Genomic DNA, 17,900 nt, shown 5'->3' on the forward strand with positions numbered 1-17,900 from the left:
AGAAACTATACCTATGTAGAGATTAAATGTTTAAAACTTTCCAACGTATGAAAGAGTAAACATTTGAATGTTAGTTTCAACTTAAAGTAAAATATATAGTATTTTACTTTATAAAAATGTATAAAATTTATTTATAAGAAATAATTCTCAATAATGCTAGAAACTATTTTCCCCCATTTTATATACTTGGCTGAAATATAATTTACTTTTGTCTTATTTTGTTATAGCATTTGAATGTTCATTCCTCCCATTTTGTAGATGAGGAAAATGAGAGGAGTCCACAGCACAGTGGCTTCTCAAGGTCACATGTGCAGCCCTGGACAGGGTCAAGAGCCATCCCGGCCCCCTGACTAGTTGCAAGACCCTTGCTCAGCACTATTCAGCCCCACTTAGTTATTCTCAGTAGCAACAGGTTTCCTATACTTTCATAATATGAGGGGTATGAAACCCTTAACGATAGTGGCATAGATACATACACTTATTTTTTAGAAGTATAACTTTCAACTCTTCATTTAGGAGAGTTACTGAAATTAACCATAGTCTAAAATCGGAATTAACACAATGAAACTTCTCCTGTGCCTTAGATCACACTTCATTTAACAAAATGCGTGTATAATATCTATTTTACTGCTGGAAAAATGTACATACAAGTGAAAAAAGAACCAGACTTAAAGACTTAGCCGAATGATTTTCTCGGAGACCGTATGTACTCTGTGATCAGAGTGCAAAACCAAAGGTTATGGGAGAGTGTAACTTGGCTGAGTGTTATGTTGCATACATAGTGATCCTGGGGCTGACTTTTTGTTATGTCATTTGACAGTCTTGAATAATAGGACGGAATGGGGACCTAAATAATTGAATCCTGTCCACACAATAATTTTGTCTCAGCTTGCCCTTGATTGCCAGGAAAGTAATTGTTCAAAATTGAAAAGTTGGGTGGCTCAGAGTTGACTTGTGGTTCAGCAATCTTAGCAATTTAGCTGGACTGAAAAGAATCTGCCCTTTTTACAAATCAAAGCTGTGCATGATTCAGTGAAATGTGAATAGGTTTTTAGAAGATTTCTGTTAAAAAAAAAAAAGAGTGTTTAACGTCAAGCTTGGAGCAGTAAACTCATTAAAAGTGTGGCATTCGTTAATTTGTCTTGCTTTTGGATGAGAAATAACAATAAAATTAATTATTTAGGAGTGTGGCAAGCGCATCTTTTATTCCCATGGTAATTCATGGTGTCTCGCAGTTTGATTTTAGACATCAAGCCACACGTTGATTGTTTATTAAGTATACCTATGAAGTCACCAAGTATATCTGCTCCTTGTAAAAAATACAGGTCTTCTCATTTTAATTTTTTTCTATCGTGTTCATCCTTTCAAACAAGGCAAACCTTAGCTCCTGGGTTCATGTGGATACAAAGAACAAAGTAACTTTTTTCTGGCCCTCTTATAATCCCCTTTTTCTTCTGCGTCATTTTCTTGTATTCCCATAACCTGATCCTGTTGTACCTGTCTGTGCATTCCTCATTACTCCCTCACAAATACGGCTGCTTCACTGGCCCCGGCACTCCCTAATACTGTTATCTTGTCTTTTCTGTGCTATTTCCTTTGTCTGCAGTAGGACAAAGGATTTTAAATTCAAAATAGGATTTTAGATGTCTTCCTCACTTTTTAAGATTCAGATTAAGGCTGTGAAGCTTTGTCAGCTGACTTCTAGTCTTTTTTATCCCTCTCTCTTGATGTCTCTGGCTCTTAGACTACATTTAAAACTGAAGCGTTTCATTGTACTGTGACTTATATTAATTGTGTTTTATTTTTCTTTTACTCGGTATTGTATGCTGATTTTAGCTTTTAAAAATAGCTTTATTGATGTATAACTTACATTCCATAGAATTCATCCATTGTAAGTGTACAATTCACATATTTTGGGGAATTGTGTAGGGTTGTGCAGCCATTATTGCAACCCAGTTTTAGAACATCTCTATCACTTCAAAAAGTTCCCTTGTCCACATTGGCAGTTAATCCCCCTCTCATAGCCAGCCCCAGGCATCAACTGATCTGCTTTCAGTCTCTCCAGGTTTGCCTTTTTGGGACATTTCATATAAGTGAAATCATATAATAGGTAGTATTTGTGTTTGGCTTCTTTCACTTAGCATAATGTTTTTGAGAGTCATCCATTTGTAGCATCATCTAGCAATAGTTGCTCTCTTCTTATATCACTGAATATATTCCATTACGGGAATATACCATGCTTTCTTGGTTTTTTTTTTTTTTTTTGAGGAAGATTACCCCTGAGCTAACTACTGCCAGTCCTCCTCTTTTTGCTGAGGAAGCCTGGCCCTGAGCTAACATCCGTGCCCATCTTCCTCTACTTTATATGTGGGATGCCTACCACAGCATGGCGTGCCAAGTGGTGCCATCTCTGCACCCAGGATCCGAACCAGAGAACCCCGGGCCGCTGAGAAGTGGAACATGAGAACTTAACCGTTGCACCACCGGGCCGGTCCCTATACCATGTTTTATTTATCCACCCCCAGATGATGGATGTTTATGTCATTTCCAGTTTCGGACTATTATAAATCATGCTGTTATGAATTATAAATACAAGTTTTTGTGTAGACATCTGGCTTCCTATGCCATTGTCCTGGGATCTGGAGAAACAAAGATGAGTAAGGCCAGTTACAGCTCTCATGGATTTCACAAACATGCAGGGCAGCAAACATCTAGATCAGGGTTCTCAAAATGTGGTCCCTGGACCAGCAGAATAAATGTCACCTGGCAACTTGATAGAAATGCAAATTCTTGGACCCTACCTAATCAGAAACTCTGGGGTGAGGCCCAGCAATCTGCGTTTTAATAAGCCTTTTAGGTGATTCTGATGTACACTAAAGTTTGAGAATCACTGGTGTAGCTATATTTTAATATATTGTAATAAGTGCAACAATAGGAAATATGTCACAGCAGATAGGTGAAAATTATCACCTCTATTATTGGTAAAAGTGGAAGAGTCCAGAGAGGCTTCTTTTGTAGGAAGTGACATTAGAAGTGTCATGAGAAACAGACTTCTGAGTCTTGGTAGACTCTGAAGAATAGGGTTTCTCAGACTTGGGGTTTGGGAACTCTAAGGTGAGACCTTTTCAAAGAGCATTATAAAGACTTGGAATGATTAAAAACTATTAATTGCAAGCAGTGGTTCTTAATTTATTGGTTGGACTTTTGGGTAGGTGGGGGAACAAGAAAGATTCTCAAATCCAGGCAGAGCTGAGAATGCATTGGAGATGGAATAATTCTGCCTCATCCATGTATGTGTTAGGATGTTTCAAAATGCAACTAAAAATATAAATTTATTTAAAAGCATTACTGAGCTCATGGTAGCCTTTTGTCACGTACTTTATTGCTAGATAACAAAGTAGAGGCATGGCATGTAGAGAGATGTCTGGAGTCAAACACTAACTCTTCCACTCACTGTGTGATCTTGGATAAATTACTGAATTCCTCTAAACTTTAATTTCCACACAAAGCAATGAGTGATAACAAATTCCCACTTCATGCAGTTGTTAAACACAGCCAAGATAATCAGGCATAATGCCTGGCCATAGTAAGTGCTCATATAATGGTAAGTATTATTATTTTCTTAGAAATCAAAGAGTTTTATAACATCTTGGAGTATTTTATTATAAATAAAAGTAATAAAATATTATTTATGATTAAAAAATTGTCCTCGAGTTAAAAAGGTGATCTAGAGCATAATATTGTACTTATCTAACAAGAAAATGTGATTTTGAACCTGTTAGTCCAAAGTCAGTAGTTTTCACTAATGTATTTCCTTTTTTAATTGCAGAGACCTTTCAGTTTATTTCCAAAAGGCACCATGGTTTCCCCTTCAGTCTCACCTTTTTCCTGAATGGGATTCAGGTGAACAGGTTAAGCTCCTGCTGTGAATATAAGCATCGAAAAGGTTCCAGACTTGGAGGCAAAAGAGGCTACTTCGGATTTGTGTGTGTCGAGAGATCATCTCCTTGCTACAAGTATGGAAACACATGTCCTTTGGTAGAGGGCAAGTTTTGCTACATTTTCTTCTTATGCTTTTACTGATGTATTTCTCAGCACAATTTGTTAAGAAAGATATCAGTGTAGATAAGCCTAACGTATCAAAGTTAAAGGTTATTTATTACAACCCTGTGTCTTGCATTTGAAATTATAAGACATAAATTAGATTTCCAGATGTGTTATGTAATGGGGATAAATGCTGGTGGTGTTTCAAATTTCTCTTTCTCTTTCTCCCTTTTCTCTTAGTGCTTTAAGTTCTGTTTCTGAAGTAAAGGAGAGAGTTGCTTTTTTTCCCTCATTCCTCTTAGTAACTCGTTTTGGGCTGAACCCCAAAGCATGTACCAAGCATCTGTCTTATATGGTTGGATATTATAGGATATGCATATTAGATGTGTACTTGTGTTATGACCTGGCCCAATTATCATCTCATGCTCCTAGTTTTAATCTCAGGAGTAACAAAATGCATAATAAAAGGTCAGTTTTGACTGTTGGTTATCAGCTTTTGTATTGGACATTCTGTTTGAAATCAGGATGCTAGCTTGCAGGCTTTCTTTAACTTTTTCTGAAAATACTCATGGAGAATTAACTATATGCCAAGCTAGAACACAGGACTGAACCAACCAAAGTGCCTGCCCCATGGAGCCCAATCTAATGGGGGAAGGGCAAATAACATACCAATAAACCAATTAATATATGTCAGATGGCAACAAACTTGGTGAACACAATACAGAGTAAGGGAGATACAGGGAGTGAGGAGGGGCAAGGGTCAGAGGGCGGTGTTATTTTGTCTAGGATGGTCAGGAAGGGCCTCTCTGAGAAGATGTCTTTTGAGCAGAAACCTGAGGAAAAGTCTCCTCTTTCACATAGTTTTTCAGGGAGAGAAAAAGCATGTACAAAGGATGTGAGGCAGGAGCGTTCTAGGTGTGCCTAAGCTAGTGTGGCCAGAGCAAAAGGAAGGAGTTGGGCAATGATAGAAGATGAGGTCAGAGAGACAGTGGAGCCAGGTCATGTAGAGTCTTAAAGTCACTGCAAGGACTTTGACTTTTATTCGAAGAGAGATGTGAAGCCTCTAAGGTAGGTTTGGAGCAATGACCTGCCATGATCTGACTGTAGCTCCTATGGGAAAAACAAACTAGGGGGGAGGAGGGGAGAAGAGCAAAACCTACTTTAATCCAGAGGAGAGAGGATGGTAGAAAGAATTAGAAGTGATTGGAGTCTAGATATATTTTGAGAGTAGAGTTTACAGGATTTATTGATGGATTGAATGCAGGGCATGAGATAAAGAGCAGAGCCAAAGATGATTGAAAAGTTTTTCGCCTGAACAACTGGACAGATGTCCAGTTAACATGTACTAAGATGAAGAAGACTGTGGAAGAATCAGGTCTGGGAGTGGAATGAAGGGGTTTTGGTTTTGAACACATTAAACTTGAGACGTCTACGAGATATGCAAGTAGAGATGTTGAGTAGGAAGTTGGATATGTGAATCTGGGTCCAGGCTGGAGATATAAATTTGAGAATGGTTTGTATATAGATGGCATTTAAAGTTATAAGATGAGATAAAATTCCTTAAAAATTGAATGCAGATAGAGAAGATGTCTGAGTAATGAGCTTCAGGTCACTCCAGTTCAAAAATGAGGGAGATAAAGAACAACCAGCAAAAGGCCCAAGAATGAAAGCCTGTGAGCAGAAGGAGTGATGTCTTGAAATGAAAAAAATGTTTGGAGAAGAGGGCATCATCAACTGGGTTGAATGTGTGGAGAGGTGAAGCAAAATGAAGAATGGAGATGGAGCATGATTTGGTAATGTGTTGGTTATTGGTGATCTTAGACAGATTAGAGTGGAGTGGTAGGAATGCAAGCTTGATTGGAGTAGGCTTAAGACATAATTGGAGAAGAGTTAAGGGCAGAGAATATAGATAACTCTTTTTAAATAGTTTTCTATAAAGGATAGAATTTGGGTGGTAGCCAGGAGGGAGGATGTAGGGATCAAAGGGGGCTTTTTATTTCTTAAGATGTGAGATATTATAGTATGGTTATATGCTAACAAATAAGACTGATACCCTAGAGAAGAAAAACTTGATCAGCATCACAAAGAGGGAGAAATTGCTGGAGCAAATTGCTTGAGTGGACTAGAGGAGATGAGATCTGGGGCTCAAGTGGAGGCATTATCCTTAGAGGAGGAGAAACATTCTTCCATAGTCACAGGAGGAGAGATGGCACATAATATATAGAGAGAGGTAAGTTGGTGGATGTCTTGGGACCAACTGGAAGTTATCTGTTGATTGTTTCTATTTTTTCAATCAAAAAAGAATTTATCAGCTGAGGTTAAGGCTGAGGGAGGAGGGATTGGAGACTTTAGGAGAGAGAGGATGTATGAGAGTCATCCAGCAAGTGGGAGAGTGAAAGGCCGAGAGCAATATAGTAGGAGCGCCCAGGTGTACTTAGGACCCACCTGAAGTTGCTTTCCTGTTCCAACTCAAATATGCTTTCTCCAATTTTGTGAGCAAGTCATTTAATGAATTTCTGTTTGGCTCCCAGGAAAGCTTATGAGCTTATACAATCATCCACATGCAAACACTTTGCATTCTTTGGGAGTTGCTGTATAAATACAAGCTGTAAATGTTTGGTCTTAAACACTTTCTATGGAGGTTTAATAATCAGTACCAAAATCTGATTGATGACATCTACTCTCCTACTCAACACTTACTAGCCTCTGTACAATTCTTTATACGATTTCACTTGGTCCCTTCTAGCTTCTTTCTTTGCCCTTTTCAAATAATGATAACAAAATGGTTGAGGTATTAAAGAGTAAGGCCTATTTCCTTCAACTAAAATGGCACAGTCCTTACAGGACATTGATTTTCAATGCTTTGTTAGCTGCATAATCATTTCTCCAAATGAAATCTGTGAATGTCCAAAGTAGAACAGTGTGGTGTCATTTTATGTCTCCCTGGCGCAGACTAGGTAAAAGTCGAGGCAGACTGGTTTAAATGGGGCAGGGAGGCGTGGGTGAGTGCTAGAGCCTTGCTTATTTGGTTCTGTCCTGCTAGAGACTACTCTGGTTATTCCAGAAGCACCAACACTGCAGAACTCCAGTGAAAATTGAGAACAACCCCTAAGGAGACTCATATCACTTATCATATTGCATGACCTTGTTTTTTTTGGTCACATCCATAAAAATACTTTCAGTTATTTTAGGGATGTACATTATGCCCTCCAATTTGTTGGAAATTAAATTAATTTTAATTCATTTAAAAAAATTGGTTCCTGAAACATTTATTACGATAAAATAAAACAATAGGGAGTTCTATTTCTAAATATGATTATGAATTACCTGTTTAAGGTCCTCAGAAAACAAGAAAAGCTCAGCTGTGGTCACTTCCAAAGTGTGGAGATTCCACAATTGTACTCATCCTTCAGTTGCTGGAACAGTGTGAAGAGACGTGGTAGCTATTTTCAGCTGCTGGAGTGAAACACAGGAAGAAGAATTGCCCAACCAAATAGGATGCAGACTGCTGTGAGCTTTAGTGATCAGAATCAACACCTCAAATTATACTCGGAAGTCACATAGGTAGTCAGTGACGAGGACACACAGATGTTACTCACTTTGTGCGTCCAATTCCCTCAAGCAGATGGGCACTAAAAAGTCTGTGTGTGCAGTAGGGAGGCATCAAAGCCTCTACACGGTCACAACATAAACTAAAAGTAACAGCATATCAGAGGCTCCAAATCAATGGATTTGGGGTTGCCATTGACAAGGGAAGAACAGCTTGAACAGAAGGCAATGCTAGTCATCATATTCTGGGGAGATTCATGACACTTCTATTCCAGGGAAAGCAATGTGCTAAGTACATCATCATTACAGTCAAGAAATATTTATCATGCTTAATATGGGTGAGGTAAATGTATTCTTATTATCTCATTTTTTAGAGCCTGATAGTTACTTTGAGTGCAAATCCTTTTAGCTTTATTTTATGGGGAGCTATTGAAAAGATAAGTGATATAACTAAGTTCTCATATTTGCTTGTTGGGAAAATTGATTAAGATCAATCTCTATGCTATTTCTAGACTGGGGATGGCTGAAATTCAGCGAAATCTTCAGTTTAAGAAATTACCAGTGGCTTTGATTCACAGTGAGGCAACTTTCAGATTTTGCATATTATATCTGTTCTTCCTGACCTGACAAGTCTTGACTTTCTTCTGATCCCTGTTCACCTGCTCACTCTAGTTGATCAGTTCCCTGATAGTCGTGTAACACGTAGAGAAGGTGACGTGTAGTTCTAGACGAGGAGGTGTGTGAAGACAGATAGCTGCCAGGCGCCTTCCTCAGGTCGTGGATTTTCTCTAGGCGTAGTTTTCTCGGTGAAAACTTCTCCGGATTGTGTTCGTTTCTGGTGAGGAGAGTGAGTGCTTTCCCTGGCGTCAGTCCAGCAGTGCAACGTTCGTTGGTGTAACTCGGCATCTGAGAGGCTCTACCCACCGTCTAATGATGTGGTTGTACTTCTGTGTGAGGTGATGGAGTCTAACAGTCCTGGGCTGGAATCCAGCTCCATCACTAACCTGCTGGGTGAACTTGGGCAAGTCATGGAACCCTTTAAGCCTCAGTTTCCTCATTTGTAAAGCAGTGACAATAGTTATTAACTCATTGGTCTGTGGGGTAATGAATCCTGTAAGATAATGTATGAAGTACCCAGCAGCTCAGCATAGAGGGAGTGCTTAATAAACTTGTTATTAGCATAATCATCATTTTTATTAATGTATTATTGTTGTTATTGGAATTCTTATTTCAATATTAACTCGAGAGAGAGAAAAAAACTATATAGAATTTATTCCCATTACTTTCATGATAATTGATTTAAAAAATATTTTTTACTGTCTTAATATGTTCAGATTATCTGCTCAGTTCACCAGATTTGTCTTTGAATGACTTTATGACCTCTATAAATTATTGCCGTCTTCAAGGAACAAAAGCTTATTGCCAGCAAAAATCACCAAGATTTATAGGCTTCAAAAGGCCATTCTAAAAGCAATAATGACAGTTCTATTAAAATAAGTGTGCAGGCTCCCCAGGTGTTTATTTAAAGGGCATAACAACATTTGACTGTATATGTTTCTTAAAAAGTCAGTCATATTTATTTAGAGTCAACCTTGTAAGTCAGTCTTTTGCTGTTGTGTTGTTGAAATAATAAATTGTCAAACACTGAATGGCGTCTTTATTCTTCTGATATATACACATATAAATCATATATATAGATCTCTGTTATGAGGCCAAAAATATGCTTTAAGGCACAAATTATATTTTGAGACTATAGTTCTTAATTGTTTTCTTTCTTTGTTTATTATTGTGGATAAAATTATTAAGAATTTATTGTGTTCACTTATGAGATTTTAGTGTTAATAAAGATAAAACAGTTTATTTTAATTAACTCTCTACTATAATAAAAATATTCCTTATAACATGTCTTACTGGAATAAGTGATTTAAGAAGCGCTGAGGTTCCACTGCACTATATATAAAAGTTAATAAATACTTTATGTTAATATTTTTCATAGGTGCATTATTGCCATGGGCCTTGACAAAAAACCAACATCACCAAAACTTCGGAAAGAAAAGAGTATTGAGAAAAGAGAGGAACTGAAGAAGGGTGAGGGGAAACTGAAGAAGGATAGAGAGTACATGATGCCAAGAAGGAATGAGATGGAGGGGAGCAAAACATCAGCTTCAGCCATTTTTTCAGCTCAAGAGGAAAAAACAGGGTTCCCAGAAGTGAGAACTGCTGTAGAAGAAATGGAACTGCGAGGAAAACCAGGGCAAGATGTTTGGGAAGATGACCAGGAAAATATACTTAAATATGGTAATGGATAACACTGGTTCTTTTGTTGTTGCTTTTCTTAAGTCTTCAAAATCTGATTATTAAAATTTGCAAAAATATCCATTAAATGTTGTTCTCGGTTATCATCTTTAGGCAGCTCCATTCCTTGTGAGGAGCCCCTGACCGTCTTCCTCCGCTGCTTTGCATGGAGCCCTGTGTCACCTACCTCGGAGGAGGGCAGGCCTAAGTCCAGAGGGGTTGAAGTGCTTGTAGGGACACGAGGGGAAGGGGAGTGTATGGTTGTGTGAGCCTGAGGCTCTGTTCACTTCTGCAGAGAGAGACCATTTTGATCAAATAGAATTTTGCCAATTTCTTTTTTAGTATTTGAATCTACTTGCTTTGGTGAAGTTGATGATTTGGCCTCAGGTAGGCACAACCTATATAGTTGTATGGTGATAGAATATTCCATAACTAAAACAGTTGACATACGCTTGGGGTCCTGGAGCCTGTCTGTCTGCCTGTCCGGCTTTCTTATTCTTCTCTCCCTTCCTCACCCCTTCCCGCCTCTCTCTTTCCCTCCCCTGCCCTCCTCTCCTCTCCTCTCCCTTCTTCTTCTTCCTCCTCTGTCTCCTTTTCTTTCTTTCTTTCTCTCTTTCCCTCTTTCCCTGTCTCTCCCTCTCCCTCTCTCTGTTTCTGTCCACACACACACACACACACACACACACACACACACACATCCATATATACAGTAGTAGTAGTAATAAAAGTGCCAGGCACTGAGTACTGGGTCAGGCACTTTCCACACACTATTTCTTCTTAGCCTCCCCATTCCATGTGGTAGAACTATTACCCCCTCCAGTTTACTGGTTGGGAAACTGAGACTCAGACATACAGAGAGAAAGTAACAGAACTAGGATTCATACTGTAGGAGAGGAAAAACTGTTTTCCCGCTCCCCATCTTAGGTTCATTGGCTGGGGCCTTGTGAATTACACTGACAAAAGAGGTTCAAAATGGAAAAAGAAACAGACGATTATTAGCATGTGCATTGCACACACATATAAGAGCACTCAGAGCTGAGTACCTCAAAGAGATGGTTAGAACTTGGGTTTATATGGCATCTTAACAAATGAAAAATGCATTTTTAGAGAAATGCCAAGACAAAGGAAAAGGCTTTGAGTTTCTAGGGGCAGCAGATTGTGGGAAGGCAAGTATATGGGGGAGCTAATGTTAGTTTTAGTGAGGTTTGTAATGTTGATTCCTCTGGTGCCATCTCTGGGCTGATAAGCGTCTAGAGTTGTCCCCTAGGATTAACGTCTGTCTTCCTGGTAGAGAGGGGAGCAGAGAAACCTCCGAAAATTTATGCCCTGCTTTTAGGCAAATAGGAGGAGGGCAGAGAGCTTTTCTTGCATTTATACTTCTCAATTGCCTTCAGCTCACAATAATCCTTATGCCAGAGTGGCGTATTTTGGGGCAGCACACTCTGCTACCCTTAATCCCCAGGCTTGTTTAATTCCAAAGCCCAGACTTTCAAGCACTGTCCAACCTCCTATTCTGTGCAAGTTATCCCTGATGTTACCTGGTTGTGGGTGAGGTGTTCAAAGAATCAGAAAGGAGGAGCTGCCTGAGTGTCCCTCTTGCACCCAGGAGACAAAGCTGGACTAGAGGAGCAGTAGCCATGGGCTGGGCTGAGCTGCGGAGGGGCTGGCACCAGGAAAGGGGCAGATCCCAGCTCTCTCCTTCCTCACCGCATCTTGTTGCTGCCCAAGGGGATCAGAAATCCAAGAGAATAACTACAGGGCTGTTATAGCACTGGACTTCATGTTTATTTATTACTGAAAGAATGTGACTGTCTTGAAGAAGATTTCACTTACAACACTTTGACCCAGTTTAGCTCTCTCATGATCCCTTCTAGCCTTTATTCTTATCTTAGACTGAGAATGAAAAATATCTATGGCAACAGTAGTAGCAGAGAGATTAACAAATGGGATGTGTTTTTACTTTCAAGACGTGGGTTTATTAAGGCCGTGTTCAATAGATGCTTTTCGTTTTCTTCATTTTTTTCTTAAACCAACATGGCCAGTACTACGCATAGTGTACATTATGAGTATAATACAGCTTTCCTCAAGATCTTTCTTCTGTGTTGAATAGTTAATGGACTTTAAATGCCCATTGCTATTTAAAAAAAAAAAGAAGAAGAAGAAGAAGAAACAGCTGCAGCCAGGCTTGAGCTGCCTGCAGAACAGCCGCTGATGGTAAGGGCAGTAGAAGCTTGAGTGGAGGTCAGCGAGGGAGGGTTGCAGCTGGATTGATGTTGACCTCGTATTGACTTGCTTCCTCATTAGTGGGGATGATAAACAACAAGCTAATTAAATTCTCTGGAAGAAGGAACATGAGATGGGGGAAACAGAAGAAATTACAAAAAGGAATCCAGAAAGCATGCCACCAGTTCATTCACGTTGAAAACACAAGTAGATGACACCGAGGAGGTGTGCTTTGTGCTGTAATGCTAATACAGTGCTCCTGGTTAACAGAAGCCTAGTATTCACATATGGTGGTGGTGGTGAGTAGAACAAAGCCAGGGCAGCCTTGAATTTCATATTTTGAGAGAAAACACAGAAGCTCCCGCAAAGTAGGATGCAGGGACTGTTCTTGTGGTTCATTACATGTTCCTTCAATTTTATGCTTTGTTTCAATAATATAACTGTAATGGTGTCCTAATTGTGGACATTTGTACTTCTCTTAATCAGGTATCTCCATTAAAGTGTATTGCTGTCAACAGAGCACATATTGTGTGTGATTTTTCCTGTTCTTTGATGAACTCCCTCCACCCCAGTCACAATCACTGTGACTACTAATCCCTAATATTTATTAGGCACCTCCTGGCCAGGTACAGGACTAAACATAGCCCAGGGATTACTGCTTATAATACTCACCACAGCTTTGTGATGCTGGTACTACCCGTGTCACAGATGAAAAAACTGAAGCTTAAAGATGTTAAGCAAATTGCCTAAGCTCACTCAGCTAGTAAGTGTTTTAACTGGGACTTGGGCATTGCTTGACTCCAAAGATCTCCTATTTCACCACTATGTAATACTCTTGATGGAATTGCAGCAATTCACTCATGTTCTGTCCGGCCCCCTGCTTGTTCTGTGACCAGCAGCAAATATCTGTAAAGAGATGCTTGTTTCTCTGTGTGTGTGTATTCTGTGGCTAACGTATACTCCTTTTATGAAATCTTTCATGATCTCCAAATGACATTCTGCCCTACTATGATTCCATTCCACTCATCTGACACTATTTCACACAATCATAAGTCCTATATAAAAATCCATAGCAACTGAGCCCAGTAGTGTTGAAACTAATGTTACTGAGGACCACGTATAAAAACTACTATGAGTACAACATGTCTTGTGTACCTACATCTTATTTCTTCAAAAAAAAAAAGAGGAAATTCCTTGATAGCAGGGGTTGTGTTATTGTAATGTCTTTTAGCTTGCAATTTTATCCCTTTCTGCATAGAAGATTCTCAATAAAGGCTTATTGATTGACAGCTAACTGGGACTAGTCAGGAACTATCCTATTACTTGGCCTGAAATATTTGGATCAAAATATACGTTTTCATTAGTATTTTCTGTTTGTTTCATGCAATATAAACTGAATTCTTCATCTTCTTTCTTATTTTACAGTTTTGTTTTATTAATAATAATTTGCATTTCTTGTTCCCCATATTAAATCTCTTTCATGAAAACCTTCTTGTGATGAATTCTCTTTGTTTGCCTTTCTTCGTTACAATTTCCGATTTCACTTTTCCTCTTACATCTCCCTCGTACATTCTCTGCCTTTACAGAGCTTTCTTCATATGCACAGGGCGTGCATTTCTAAATTAAGTTTCTTTCCTTGCAGCAGGGTGGATAGCTCTCAAGTAATTACCCGAGAGGCCCCCACCACTGGAAAAGAAGCCAGAATATCTAATAGCTAAAACACAGAGAATACAGAAAGCTTTATTTTTCCTGTAGTTTTTATTTTAAAGATAATTGTTTATTTGCTTAATTGGTTCTGCTTGAAATCATTTTGCTCTCTATCCTTGGCATGTTGTCACTTCAAGATTTTTAGTTTTTGGCAGAAGCAAAAAGGGGAACAATTAAATATGAAAGGTGAAAAATTATAACCACAAGGGACAGCTGGAGTTTATCTGATGTGACAATTTTCTTTTTCTGCTACAGATTTGTTACACCTCTGTAGGGAATGAAGCAAATTAGTGGCTGTGACAGGAATGTTCTATTTTATAAGAATTTTTATCCTTGGAGAGTAATTATTTTATTGATTGTAGGGATGAATAATGCATATGATTCAGTTCTGACCTAGGTATAGAATCCTTCATAATGCCTTTTCTTGATGTCCATTGGGTTCTAAAAGAATGTGCTATTCACAGTGTTACTTCTTAGGTCCTTTGGACTTGATTAATTGAATTTTTCCACTTCACTATTCATTAACTTGATATCCAAATATTTTGAACATTCTTCACATGAAATATGACTCCCTGGGTCTCCAAATTAACTTTTATTATTATAATCCTGTTCCCTTCATTTTTAATTTATTTCTAATGTATTGTTTTCTATCAAGTTCTCCTCTTGTCCATTTTGGTTATTGTAGATGATGATATCCATTTGTAAATGAACTTTTATTAGGTTTCAGGCTTGTCATTTGGAGCTTCATTTCTTTTGTGCTCTTGTGTATGTAACTGATTGCAATCTTTGATCATTTGCTGTTAGTTTTTCATGTTCACTAATTGTGTGAAAAAGAAGTGAAGAAAGGCCGGGAGAAGAGAGGATAATGGAGTCAAGGTTCTCATTAAAGTGAAGTGGATTAAGTATCAGGGATTCTATTTTCATTCTCATAGTGGAGATTTTCTTTTCTCAGAATATGAAGAAGATTTTGAAGCAGATGAAGAGAAACAAGATGAGAAAGCTAATGAAGAAGGACAGGCTGATGATCAAATGAATGGAATGTCAAAGTCACCCTCAGATGATGAAAAAGATAATTTAGACCCTGAAAAGGAGAGTGAAACCTCGTGGCAGAAGGCACCAGATGCTGATGACAATGTGAAAGATGAAGGTGATGGATGCTCTGAAAGTGAATTGGAAGAGGATAAGCAAGGCAAGTTGTTCAGCTTATCATATGACATAGGCTGTTTAGCAAGTGTGCTTACTGCTTTTCTTTCCTTACGTTTGCTGAAATAACCCTCTTTTAAGGGAATATTTAGAGCCCTGCTCCATTCCCTGATCAGGGGATGCTGATGAATCAATCTTCTGTAGATATCCAAATTCTAGAGTCACTCTTTAATCTTTTTTCTTCCCTTAGTTTTCTGAGATTTTTCACGGTGTCAGGTAAAGCTTGTAGTGATGACCGTCTTCTGTTTACTTACAAAGTTACTACTTTTTTTTCGTTTTCAGTTCCAAACTATCCCCTCTTACACACACACATACACACACACACACACGACTCATTTTGTGGGTTTGGAAAAATGAAAATTACCTCCTATTCAATTAATGGAAAAGTTGAAGATTCCTGTCTTAGGTTCATTTTTTTTTTCTCAGCTTACTTTGAACACAGGATGCTGGCATATTAGTCTCATGCAAGGATTATCTCTCTTTGCAAAGGTGCATCCCTCATAATCTTCAAGCCTGAAATGACTCTGAGAAAGAAATCCTCCTCATCTGAAGCCTATCTTAAGTTTTTAAGACCTTTTTAAAGAACTTAATTCACCAAAATAATGTCTAGTCAAAGAAGGAAACCATTGCCTGCTTTGTCCTGTGGAAGGATTTGGCCAAGGCTTTGTGGTTCTTAGTTAATCAAAGATCCTCCTTGGTACATTGAGAGCATTCAACAGTAATAACAATAACCCTCTCTTATATGTAAATATGTGTGTGCCTCTGTAGTTTGCTTTAGACTGGAGAACGAGGTCACCTTATGATGACTTTTTGAATTGCTGTCCCTTTTCCCCATTCTTTTCGCCTCTCAAATTTTTTTCTGTATAAAATCTTAAAATTTTGAATTCAAGGAATATATTAGAATAACATAACGTAAGAGTAAATTAAGTAATGAAGTAATCACAAGAGCAAATATTTATAGTTCTACTCTCTTCAGGAAGGAATTCAAGCAAACTTATTCTAAAATTTCATGCATGCAGATACAAGGCAATAAAATAGAGAGCAGAAATTCTATAGAGTGAAAGAGAAGATAATTTTACTAGGAACTGTAGATGGGAGCATGACTATGCTAGAACTAAAAATTTAACGCTGAGCTTCCTGACGGGCAAAGGAAAGAGTGAAGCACAATGTGAAAAGTTAGAGTGATGTTAACTTTCAGTAAATTTGAAAACAAGATTTGCTGCCCTTTTTATTACACTTGAAGGAACTACTCAATAATAATAGACATTGAAAGATTTTTTGTAAAGTCTTAAACTAGGCCTTTTCTATAATTTTTCTTAATACTTAAATTTTGTATTTCTAGACATGCTTAATATATAAGCTCTTTTCTCAATCTGAATTTAAGTTTATATTGGATTTAAGTTTATATTCCTATATGACATAGGGAAAGTTAAAGACTTCAATGGAAAAGTGTTGTCACCTGAGTCAGTGATTTTAAAGAAACTATACAAGTGACTTGAACCTGGAAGAAGATCGAAAGTCTGTTTGCATATAAACATAACTGGTTCAAAACACAAAGGACTCAACTTTTTATTTCTTCAGTAATGGTGGGGAGTTTTCAAGTGTTGATTCATGGAGATTCAGTACATTCTTTCAATATATGGTCATCGGGGGATTATTTTTGTGCTGCATAATCACCTTGCTTTCTTGAGATCAAATGGATTTTTTCTAAGACAGAGTAATTTTTTTTATGTTCAAACAGAGAAGGATGTAGGCAGTACTTGAATCTTCCTTGGAGAGAAAGCTTTAATCATTAGACTTGTAATTATAGGATAACTGAGAGCGATAGGTGAGCTTTGGCATTGAATACTGCTTGCATATAAATAATTGGAATCCTGTGTTTGGAAAGGCCTCCTATAGGTATTGCTTATTAAGACTCTATTTTGTGCTAAGCCCTGTGCCAAATATTTTACATGAATTATCTGATTTACCTCAAACAACCTTAAAAAGCAGGTGCTTTTTCTTTTTATCTCCATTTTACAAATAAATAAACTTGGAAATGGTGAGATTAAGTAACTCACACAGCCAGAAAGTGGTGGAGCCAAGATGCAAACATCCAACTTCAGCGCCTGGGTTTTGGAGAAACAATATAACATTTCTCCAAATCAAAAAATATCTACTTATCTAAAAGTAAAGCAAATCCCCCCACTACAAGGATTTTGCTTCCTTAAGAATATACATTTTAGAGGCATCTATCTTGAGCTCTTCACCTTATCCTATTCTCTAGCCTCTTTTTTTGTTTTGTTTTGAAACAGAGGAAATAAAAATGGACATTTTCTAATTTTACCCAAATTTACCCTTCTCCTCCCTGCATGGACCTCCCTCCTCACTCCCTGTCTTTCTTCTCAGTTCCAGCTCATCCTCCTCCTCTTCCATGACACTCTCCTATTTTGGCAGCCTTCATTGAGCTCTTTATTTTAGAAACTCCATCATTCGGTAGTTCATTTTTCACTTGTTCATGTGTGTTAAATTTTGCCCCTCGAATTAATTACACTAGTTCATAGCACACGAATTAATTACACCATGAAAGCTCGGATTGTATGTTGTCTTTGTTGTTCCTCATAGAGGTGATTTCCTAAAAGATATTTTGCGACTATTGAGCAATTACTTGATTGTGTTCACACCAAGAATACTAAGGTGCTTTTGTTAGCGCCGTGATATCTAGTTACATTTATGCTATATGATTATCAGTGGGAGTTTATTGAAAAAAACTGTATAGAGTTAGAGGCATTAAATAGATATAGAATATAGAATATAGAATATTTTAAATAGGTATGTAATGAAAGCTATCAGAACATATGAAATCTAGTCCACAAATGTTGGGAAATTTTAGAGCCAAA

The 17,900-nt window shown here is 38.0% G+C and overlaps 1 protein-coding gene across 6 annotated transcripts in view; it reads left to right on the forward strand.

Moving 5' to 3' along the window:
• The window catches only part of ERICH3 (glutamate rich 3), a 104,164-nt gene that overhangs the window by 59,445 nt on the left and 26,819 nt on the right, over positions 1-17,900 (forward strand). For all 6 annotated transcript variants that reach the window (XM_008525040.2, XM_070592125.1, XM_070592126.1 and 3 more), the window contains 3 exons: positions 3,830-4,016; positions 9,590-9,891; positions 14,771-15,007. In XM_008525040.2, coding sequence (XP_008523262.2) covers positions 3,830-4,016; positions 9,590-9,891; positions 14,771-15,007 — 726 coding nt within the window. The remainder of the gene's footprint in view (positions 1-3,829; positions 4,017-9,589; positions 9,892-14,770; positions 15,008-17,900) is intronic.

This window comes from Equus przewalskii, chromosome 24 (genome assembly GCF_037783145.1).
Source record: "Equus przewalskii isolate Varuska chromosome 24, EquPr2, whole genome shotgun sequence".
Lineage (NCBI taxonomy): Eukaryota > Metazoa > Chordata > Mammalia > Perissodactyla > Equidae > Equus > Equus przewalskii.